At 37.9% G+C, this 11027-nt stretch overlaps 1 protein-coding gene across 1 annotated transcript; it reads left to right on the forward strand.

Moving 5' to 3' along the window:
• Positions 1–771: 771 nt before the first annotated feature.
• Positions 772–8606, forward strand: DNTTIP2 (deoxynucleotidyltransferase, terminal, interacting protein 2; the record flags this gene model as incomplete). Its single annotated transcript, XM_008935493.1, has 6 exons — positions 772–2513; positions 3934–4069; positions 4757–4852; positions 5656–5820; positions 6916–7025; positions 8513–8606. Coding segments are annotated over 6 exons (2343 nt in total), but the record flags the coding sequence as incomplete, so codon positions are not given.
• Between the last annotated feature and the right edge of the window lie 2421 nt (positions 8607–11027).

The raw sequence follows: 11027 nt of genomic DNA on the forward strand, positions 1-11027 counted from the left end.
GGCCGCCGGGCCCGGGGCGGGAGGGCCGGCCGGTGGAGGCCGTTCAGCCGTTTAATTTTGCGACCTAAACCTAACGGTTCGCTTGGGGTGGGTTTGGGTTTTTTTCCCCTTTGCACTGTGGCTATTTTACTGTTTCTTTGGGTTTTTTTTCAACGAGACGTGCAAACGCTGATCGTGTAGGTAGAACAATTTACATTGATTCAGAATTGCTCTGTTTTGAGAAGATCCTGCTGCTGCACAGTAGTTTTGCTTTCCAAAATTTTGAGTTTTTTGCCAGGTGACTTACAAGCGTTGTTAAAGGAGTAAGTTGTATTTGGTGTTGCGGTTGCTGTCAGGCCAGTCTGTCCCTAAAACTGTTAAAATCGGATATGGAAACTGCTTTGGGGCACATTCAGCCAGTTGCTGGGCTTCAGTGGTTTATAGCTGAGCAGATCTTTGAGTATTTCTGAACATCCCCTCAGGACTTGTTTCCTATGATAGCTGGACAAAACTTCACGGAACTAGAAGGTGTTTTTTTGTATGTTTTAATGTGTGTGTTTATATTTCGTAGTGGATGTTTGTGTTTCTTCACCTGCCATGACCAAAAGAAAGTAAACATACAGAAGGCACGGCTTGTTGGCACTTCTTCCACATACACAGAGCTACACAGAGACATGTAATATTTTCTCAGCTTGAGTAGATTTGTTTAAGAAGATTGTTAGTGATTTGTATAGCATCCTCTTTTTGGGGTTATCTGTCAATAGCACAGGTTTGTTTTCACTCCTTTTCCAGGTGGCGTCTGTTGAATTTAGTACCCCTGTGTCTGTGAGAAAGACTAGAAGAACTAAATCAATTCATAAGCCAGAGGTAATTCAGGAATCTCAGTTTGAAGAGCTGGAGCACACAGAAACAAAGTCAGATGTCAGTGATACCTTAGAGATGCAAGCTAGAAATGACAACACAACTGTTCCTTCAGCACAATCACTTGCTGAACCACAGGCTGATGGGGATGTGTCGGAAGCAGAATCAAACTGCTCTGCTGTGTCTGGTCTTCAGACACCTTTGTTTGTAAGAGTAACAAGAAGACGACAAATTGTAGTTCCTTATCAACTGGATTCTCCTGACAAAAAAAGACAGAACAAGACATCTTTTCTAAATAAGTTAAGCAAGATTCTGGATGAAGATGATGTCTCTGAAGCCGAGTCTTGTTCCTCTGCTATTTCTGGTGTCCAGATGCCTAATCTTACCAGAATGACAAGAAGCAGGCAAAGCAAGAAGAAATGGCAGCCAGATACAGTTCACAAAGGCCAGAGTGAAGATATTTCTGATGCAGAGTCAAGCTGCTTAAGTTCTCATATGGAACCTTCCATCACTACCAGAAGAATTACTAGGAGCATGCAAATGAAATCACAAGCAGAAAATACTAAGCAGACTGAGAAAGGAAACAGAATTGTTTCAGAAAATGAGAGTTTAATAGAGGACACTGTGAAATCTGAGCCAGTAACAATTTCTGTTTCTAGACCTGCTGCAGAACTTCTCTCTGACACAGAGGATGCTTCCTCTGTGACCCAGGATAATAAAGAACCCAATTCACCTAGAAGCAAGTGTTCTTCAGAATCTGCCAACACCAGCCAGAATGAAGAGGTGGAAGAAGAGGTTATGAATGATGTGACACCCAGCAGTCTTAGAAAAATGAAACAAAGTGACATTGAATCGCCTGGGAAAAAAGAAAAAAAAAATACATGGTCTGTTGGGGTAGATGATTCGAAGGAAGCATGTGGCCAAATAGAAAAAGAACACAGTAAAATACTTGTGAGTGAGAGGAACTTAAAGCGTGTGGGTCTTTATTTGACTGATTGCATGAGTCCCAAACAATATTTAGAATCCCAAGGGCAAATAACACCAAATGAAAGTAAAAAAAATCCAGAACACAAAAGAGCAGATTCTGAGGCAGATGCACAGCAGTCTTGTGCCCATGCTGATAAATTAAAGGCTGAGCAAGCTGCTGCAGTGAGCAGCCCACAACAGGACATAGTTGTTGCACAAAGAACTTGTAGCGTTGACAGAAGCAGGATACTTGAAATCAGCATGGACTGTGGTGAAGACCAAGCAGGAGAATGTGCTGAATCTGTATCCCACAGCAGTGGGAGATCAAGCACTGAAAATGATTCTGCTGCATTGTTTCCTAGCAAAGATGAACATGATGAACCTGAAAATAGCAATATGGTGAACACAGATAGAGTTGAAGAGAATCTGTGTTACCGAGAGACAGATGGGAGGACTCCTTCCCTCAAGAAATCTTTAAAAAACCATTCATTGCATGCTGAAGGGCTTTTTGTAATTGATACTGAGCCTGGCATGAGTTCCAGCCGAAAGTATTATCTGGATCAGGTAGACCAAGATAGTGATGATGAAAGTAAGCATGAAGGAAGCGAAAAAGGTAAAGAATCTTCAGATTTGGAAGAGACTGGAGAGGAATTGATAGATGAAGATGAGAAAGATGAAGATGACTTGTTGAAAAATAAGATTGATGTGTAAGTATGTTTCTGGGAATAAGTAAGGACTTTGCATCTCATGTAAGCATATGTGTAAGGTGTGTACATTAAGTGCTAAGTGGTGTGCAGTAAACGAGGGAGTAGTCTCATTGCATAAGAGTTGCACAGATTATAATATACAAATATAGTCCATAAATCGAAGGGTTGGGATTTTTTCATTTTTGCATATAGCAGAACAGAACTCTTTAAAATATTTAGGCATCTGGAGGTCTTGTATGTGTTCAGCTTAAAAAACAAAATGTGAAACTGGGTTAAACTAGTCAGGTTGACTTAATTGTTTTTTTCAGGTCACATTTTTCTTAATTCTTATTTATATACAAAATAAAATTAAAAAAAGAGTCAAGTAAAATCCTTACATATTGCCTAACCAGATCATGCTTTTTAATCCTAAAGAGTTGCATATGCTTTTATGTTTTCAGTTCTTATTGTGCTGTGGGATGGTGACACTTAAAAGGAAATGAGCCTGGCATAGAATCCTAGAGTAATTTTGGTTGGTTGGGGCCTTTTGAGCTCTTGTAGTCCAGCTATTGCTAAAATCCCTTTATATAATTCATATGTTTAAAGCATAACGCTCCATTTACGTTGGATAACTAATCTTAATCTTCTAAAAACATTCAGGTAGGCCAGAAGTCTTAGAAAACTTAGCCAAGTGTTCAGTGTAAAGGCTTTAAAGATTAGTCACAGCTTAATAGAAAGTTGTAAAGGGCTTGTATTAATAAGCATCCAAGCTACAATAAGTATCTGTTGTACCTATTTAGATACTACTATATTTTTCCATAGCTTTGACACATTGTTGTCATCAAAAATCTCCGTTCTGAATGAATTAATGAAAAAAATGTGAAACCTACCAGCTTTGAAATGTGTAATAACAATATTCCTGGTATTGTTACACAGACAAGGACTTAAACATTCCTACAATGAATTCTAGCTTCTTCATACTTCTGTCTAAGATCTGACAATATTTTTACCACCCATGTTTATGCTTTTGTGGGTTTTCTTTCTCTAGCTAGCAAGTTTCTCAATGTATAGAAGAAAGATACTGGTGGTGAGTTCTTTTGGCAAGGTTAAGTGAATTAATAATTTGATTTTGTAGGAGATAGTGATAAGATCTAAGATAAGAATACAGCGTTAGAGTTAAGAAAGATTTGTGGCAGTGATTCCACAGGTATTGTTTAATAAGCTCTCACTTTGTGCAGTGTGATTTCTGCCTCCCTCCATGTTCTGCCATCTCTAAATTATGTGTTTCTTCAAGACACTTGAGACTTAAAATCATTGCAGAGCTGAATTTAAGTGGGAAGAATTAAAAAAACTTCTTACTATTTATCTTTTTCAGAGGACAGAAGAAAGTTTAGCTGCACGCTTGTTACAATATTCTAATCATTAACTATTTCTATTTTAGTTTACATCTTTCCAGCAGCATAGACCCTGGTTTGAATATCAAGAAGCTTGGAGGTTTATATATTAGTTTTGATGCAAAAAAACAGAAGCCTAGTTCAAGTGTAATTAAACAACTGAAGGAGAAAAAGAAGGACCCGGTAACGTGTTTACAGTTATATGGTTACCTCTGACTACACTAACACAAATATGTTAATTTAATAAGTTTGATTTATCTGTTTTTAAAGAAGTATCCTGTTTTATAAAATTTGCTGAGAACGTTCATTCTTTTTGGTCAAAGTGTGGATTTACATTTGGTTTTAGTGGTGAGAATTTAAATATATGTGACCTTTCAGAAACAAGCAGTGCAAATACCAGCATTATCTTATAAAATAAACCAAAGTTGGTTATGAGTGCAGTTCTGCCTCATGATACAGGAGTTCAAGGTCTGCTGGCAGGATATTTAGTACAGAGCAAGAATGAATTTCAGTAAACGAAGTTCTGTACTCTCCCTAATATGGAATTAGCAGTTTTGTTTCAAAAGCACCCTTTGACATAAAGGGAGTGTGTTATTTTCATTGAGACTGTTTACTTAGCCTCACTAATGATAGCCCTCTTTAATCTAGAGCATTTGCCCTCTCACTTCTTTCAGAGCTAGCCAGCTGCTTTCTCTTGTTGGCCAAGATTGTGTTTTGAAGATCCCTACAACTTTTGTTGTGGATCAGAGAAGCTCATAATGCTTGCTTAGATTCTACATGATTCCTTCAGTAGGTTCTGTAAATGTGGTTAAGCAGTAAAATTTGTATCATGGTGATGACTGTCTAACATAAGAAAAAAAAATCTTGCAGCTCTTGCAGAAGAGTGTAATAACTCCAGATTTTGAAAAAAAGGAATGTGTCCCACCCTTCAGGGAATCACTTCACCAGCTAAAGAAACAGCGCAGGGTAAGTGGAGAGCTGGTGAGGCGTGTCCTGCTTTTCACTGGGACAGAGTCATAGACTATGGTCTGCAGGCCATCAGCAGCTTGGAGTCAGCCAGGGCAACTGACCCAAGCTGCTTATGGGTTGTATCCCTTCTCATAAACATCACGCTCGTTAAAAAGGGGGAACTTGGCTGAGGAGAGAGAGGCCTTCTGCTTGGCCTCCTTCTGACCCTGCTCCTACTCGTCCTGCTCCCAAGGACTGCTTTCCTGTTAATTGTGGCCACTGTACATCTGCTGGGCTGAGCATAGCTTAGTGTACTTCATATTGGCACTGGTTTTAGTTTTGCCATCTCATTAAATCCGTTCTCATTGTAATCCCACGCGTCTCTTCTCCTTTTCCCAATTCCCCTTCTCTGCTGGGAAGGGGTCATCAGGTGACAGAGCAACTGCTGTAGTGTAGCCCCAGACACGGGCTTAAAAAAAGTGCACCAAATAACAAAGCCAAGCCTTCTTAGGCAGCCTCACGCTGGGACTGTGTGCATAGAGACCCCACTGGAAGTGATGAACTCCAGTTTTGTGTCTTTCTTGGGCCATTCTGTAAAAAAACATCCTTATGGTCACCAGGACAGTCAAGTGAAAGATAGTGTGCTCAGGTGGTACAAATCTGTCATTTAATACAGTGCTGATGACCTTACTTTAAGGGACATAAAATACACTTTTTAAAGGTACAGAGGTGTTCTAAATGCTTTATCAATCTTTTGGAGGGAAGAGTTCTTGTTCTGGGTGCTGAATGCAAATTTTATTTTTTTTGGTTTTGCATTCTAGGCAGAGCGAGAGAAAACAACGGGTGATGGTTGGTTTGGTATGAAAGCCCCAGAAATCACAAGTGAACTGAAAAATGATCTTAAAGTTTTGAAGATGAGAGCTTCATTGGACCCTAAGCATTTTTATAAGAAGAATGATAGAGATGGTCTGCCCAAGTACTTCCAGGTAAGGAGGCAGCAGAAGGTAGTATTATACTGCTCAAGCTTTTAGTATCTGTTCTTGTTCCCTGCCTATTTTGTAGGTAGCCTTTATGTCGATTTCATCTCATAGCTTAATTATGAAAGTATTTTGCTTGCTTGGCTGCAGTTTACAACTGCTTAACCCTGTATTACATATGTGTATATGTTTGAATGTTTTTAATTTCCATTGATCTAATTGTAGTGATTAAACATCTGACTTAATCTGTGTTCTGAGCCCTCAGAGGATTACATTTTCACTGCTTTTTTTTTAAAGTATTAGCTTTTTTTTTTTAACAGGCATGTAGAAAAAAAAAATAGCATTTGTTTTCTTGCTGGCTAATACAGTTTGAATGGGCACAGCTAGCTCTCTGATCAGCTGCAGTTCCTGTTTCTGTAGCTCTTGGCTTTGAAGTAGTTTGCATGAAGAAAATAATTAACTGCAGAAACTACAGAAATGGGCTTCCATCTCCTTACACCTGTTTGAGGCAATCGTTTCCATTTCTCCAGATACTACCACTTAACTCCAAAGGATGGGTCTTGTATTTCTTGAAGTTTCTGGGCATAAAAAAACTTAGATGGGCACATAATGAGATCTCTGCAGGTCTTTTTTCAATATCTCCACTACTAACCTGAGTCATCAGAACTGGCTGATGTGCCAGTTGGAAAAAATGTGATGCATTCCAGGATCAAGCTCTTGTATTAGAGCTGGATTAACTGCTGTGGAGCCACCTAGCAGAGCCACCACAATGACAGACAGGAAGGAGTTTCCTTTCCCTCCTTGAGAAAATGTTTAAAAGTTAAGAACTAGATTTCTTTTATGAATACAGGCATTGGTGCAACGCTCTGGTGTTTAAAGCTTTACGGTCTTAAAGCTCAGCCACCTCTCTGTGCACTGAATGAGACATAAAAGAGACTATGCATACAAAATACTGCTTGTATCTTTTGATATGTTAGACTTTCTTAAGATACTATTCTGATTTTCTCTGTAGGTGTCTTTACACTTGTCGCTGAGGATTTGAAAAAGGGAAAAATAATCAACGTCTTGCTGTACAGTAAGAATGTTTTCATTTCTCTTTACTAGGTTGGAACTGTGGTTGATTCTCCCATAGACTTTTACCATAGTCGAATCCCTAAGAAACAAAGGAAGAGAACAATTGTTGAAGAGCTGCTTGCAGATTCTGAGTTCAGAAGGTATTTAAAAATGTTTTTGTAATTCTAATATGTGTGAGAGAAGTATTTTTTTAACTACGTAACTTTTTTTTCTAGTATTTATTAGGCCTATGTGGGGTTTTTTGTACATAAAAGAAAACTTTTTAGTCTGTTTAGCACTTCAGCAGCCCTGCCATTGAGCAGATCTAAGGGTCGGAGGGTAATTAGACTGGGACAGCATATTTTCTGAAGATCATAAAAGTATTTTATCCAGTGGGTTATGGCTATTGTCAGCTACTCTTAAAATAATGTCAATGTTGTAAGAGATAATGTATTAGCCGTAATCTTGTTCGCTTCGAAAACGAGTGCGTGCACAGGCTTAGACTAAAGTCCAGGGGCTCTGAATGAGTGATTTATGCCCGTGCATGCATTTTGTTGTTGTTAAATACTGATTAATTTTTCTTGGCCTAATTGATAGAAAAGTGCTGACTGTAATTCTATGAAAGTTAATATGATTTTATTTTATAAGCATGTTAGTCTGCCACCTGGCATAGGAATCAAAATTGTGCTAGAAGTTTTACCTGAAGACTGATTGGATTAATCGATGTCTGCCTAACTTAAAATGTCTGGAGTAGACCCGTTTTAATATAGGTTATTACATGATGTTAATCTGCTCTTCTTTTTTCACGTAATGGCATTTTTTCTTGGATGTAGTACATGGTTATGTAGTACATGGTTTGGCATGACAAGGTTAATGTTGTCAGCCTTGTAAATGAATTCTTAATGTTGGGAAGACAAGTCAATATAGCTATTTCTTAAGTAGTTTTCCGGCTTGACCTAATTTATAAGGTATTTATGAAAAGCTGTTTTTAAAAATCAGTATCTTTGATCACAATCTACATTGTGGCTAATTAAGGGCTTTAACCATATATTTGAGCATTAGTGTAGATATTTCTGAGGTTTCAGTGTTGTAATGAAAAGCCTCAATACTGCCCAGGGTGCAGTGATCTGTTGTGGTAGTTGGTGCAGGGGCGCAAGAATCTGTTAGAGGAGCTAGCAACTCGTATTCAGCAAGTGCATCATGCTCATGGTTAGTGGTGATCTCATCTCAGTTTTCAGTCTTGAGTAGGGTATGGTTGATTATCTTGAGTTTGCTGAGAAGGTAGTACAAAAATGAGTATAACTTGTCCATAGCATTGTTGAAGTTGATGAATTTTCCTGCTATGAGCAGGAGCAGTGGTTTAGCAAACTGTCCAAAATGTGATTGCATATAAAATTAAGAACCCCCTGGTTATGCCAAAATTAATGATTCTTCAATTAAGTTTACTTCCAAATTTACCGACATTTATCATTAATCCAAGCTTTGCTTTCGCTTTACCTACAAGTCAGTGTATAAAATCAAAGAAATCTGACTCAGAAAACATGAAAGAACTCAGTTTTGCAACTTACATATGTAGAGTACTTTCCATTTTATCTTTTCATCATCTTTGGTTTACCATGCTTAAAAGTAAATTATCTATTTTGTTCAGATATAATAAAAAGAAGTATCAGGAGATCATGAGTGAAAAAGCAGCTTTTGCAGCAGGGAAGAGGAATCGGAAGAAGAAGAAATTTCACAATTAAGACTTGAAGAAAAGTAACAAGATGGAACAACTTATTTGTTATAAAACTTTTTACAGAATGCTTTGGTTGTGGTGTTTTCTTTTTTAAGAGTACAGATCATGCAAACTGAAATTCAGGGAATTTCTTGCAATGAGAATTTGGTAGGGAGCTTTATCAAATTATCAGGTATCTAAATTGAAGTTAATTTAGATTTTCCAAGTAAATTAATTTTTATTTAAATTGATGTTTATGTAAAAAGATAATTATATGAAAGTATATTATTAAATCTGAGCACAAAATCCAGCTTCATGGGTTGTGGCCTTTTCAGGTTTCAGTCTTCACAGCAATCAATTGTTGAATTCAGTTTAAAGTTGTGTGTAATTCACCTTGGCACCTGTTATTTGCCAGAACACATTTTCGAGTCATCAGAGATGCTGCTGGCCAATTCTGTAATAAGAAGGTATTGGGGAAATAGTTCAGCTGTGAAAGGTTTATTTCAACCCTGACCACAACAGGATTGAGAATGTTCTGGAATTCAGCATATACACAGGTACTTATATAGATATCTAAAAACAGAAACAGTATAAATTATATATATGTAATTTATAAATAATAAAGGAGCTATACATTACATAGTATTAAATAAAATAATGTAAATATGTACGATTTTAACATTTTGTCATATGTTACTTTTAATAACTTTTACCGTTTGATAGTTGTCTAATGATCTTTCTGAAAATAACTTGCCAGAGGGGTCCATTGTCTAGGGTGTAGCGTGCAGGTTGTGGCCTGGTGGCTGACTTGGAATAGTTCTTGCAGTAAATGACTGGAGTGAGTTTGGAAGGCTTCTGCTGCCACTATGGAGCCAGAGGTGGCTGCAGCTCAGTTCCCCTGTAGTGATGGTTCATAACCTTTTGCGATTGCCAGCACTGTTGTGGTGTTTGGTATTTTTTCAGTGGCTTGGTTGTTCTGTTGCTGTTACAATTAGTGTAATTCAGTTACTGCCCTTAGGCAGCAGAAAAAAACTAATGGATAAAACAAGTAGTGAACCTGTCACTACCTTGTCTTAGGTGGGTTGGGTGAGAAAGATGTAGAAGTGATTATCAAGAGTACCAGTGATGTTGATTCTTTTCTTACAGTACGAACACTGAATTTTAAAGGCTGCAGATCTTAAGAAGTATGCTTTTGACCAAGGTTTAACCATGAAATTTTCCACTACTGAGAATGAAAAGGTTTTTTAAGGATTAGCTATTAGCACTTGAAATAGCTAAAATGGCCTCAAGTTGCACCAAGGGGATGTTTAGACTGCATATCATGAAAAATTTCTTCACTGAAAGGGCTGTTAAGCATTGGAACAGGCTGCCCAGGGAAGTGATCAAGTTGCCATCCTTAGAGGTGTGTGCCAGCTGAGTTGCTGAGGGACAGGGTTTAGTGGTGACCTGGCAGTGCTGGGCTAATGGTTGGATTTCATGACCTTAAGGGTCTTTTCCAAACAAAATGATTGCATTATGGATGACCGAATATGGATGACCCAACTGAAGCTTGGAAGAATTTTTCCCCCGATCCTTTGGGTTTTTTGTATTCTAAAGTTGTATAATGTTTTGCTATCAGAGGCGGACGGGAATCTAGATTGCTTAAAAAATCTTGACCTGGGGATGAACAGTGTGCGAAGTCAAGTTAATTCATTGGGAGGCATCAAACACACACAAGTAGAATCACCTGTCCCCAAGTCTCAGCTAATATGCAAATGCTATACTAATACAATTATGTGTATGCTAATATCTCAGATCTCTGTAAATTATAAAAAAAAGCCAATAAAAACAACTATGGTGTCTTGTTTTCTGGATGAGACATGGAAGTACAAAAAAGAAAAGACTGAACACAGACCAAAACAAGGCACCACAGTAGCTGTCATACAAGTCCACAAGCAGCATCGGTCCAATTTGTTGCTTGCTATAATTCTTAATTTTTTTTTTTCCCCCGTTTCTCTTAATGCATTCTGAAAGAATAAGTTGTCATGCAACATTTTCCTCAAAAACTTTTTCATACATATACTTTGATGGAATTGTGTCCCTTTACTTTTGCAGATGGGTTCATGTTAGAATCTGTTAGTGTTGCAGGAGAGCTCTCCTGCGCTTAATAAGCACCTTGGACCTGTCATTTGCTCTTTTTATTTTGTAGTCCTTAACATGTGTTTTTAGAGTATCGATTAAGTAAATACTGCTTGTGATGTGCAAATATAAAAGCCTCTGCCTTCAGCTTTTTTCACTAGGAACTAAGCAAATTTTATGAAGCTATTTTAAATACAGAAAAGGGAAATAGTATTTGGACTCAAATGCATTGCTGGAAGTGGTGGAACAAGGAGGAACATTTTGTCTTGTGTTGTATGATTTAGTTGCTTTTTATGGGGTTAATCTAGAGAGGGTTTGGTTTGGCTATGTA

The sequence above is a fragment of the Merops nubicus genome, unplaced genomic scaffold (genome assembly GCF_000691845.1).
Source record: "Merops nubicus isolate BGI_N331 unplaced genomic scaffold, ASM69184v1 Scaffold41572, whole genome shotgun sequence".
NCBI lineage: Eukaryota > Metazoa > Chordata > Aves > Coraciiformes > Meropidae > Merops > Merops nubicus.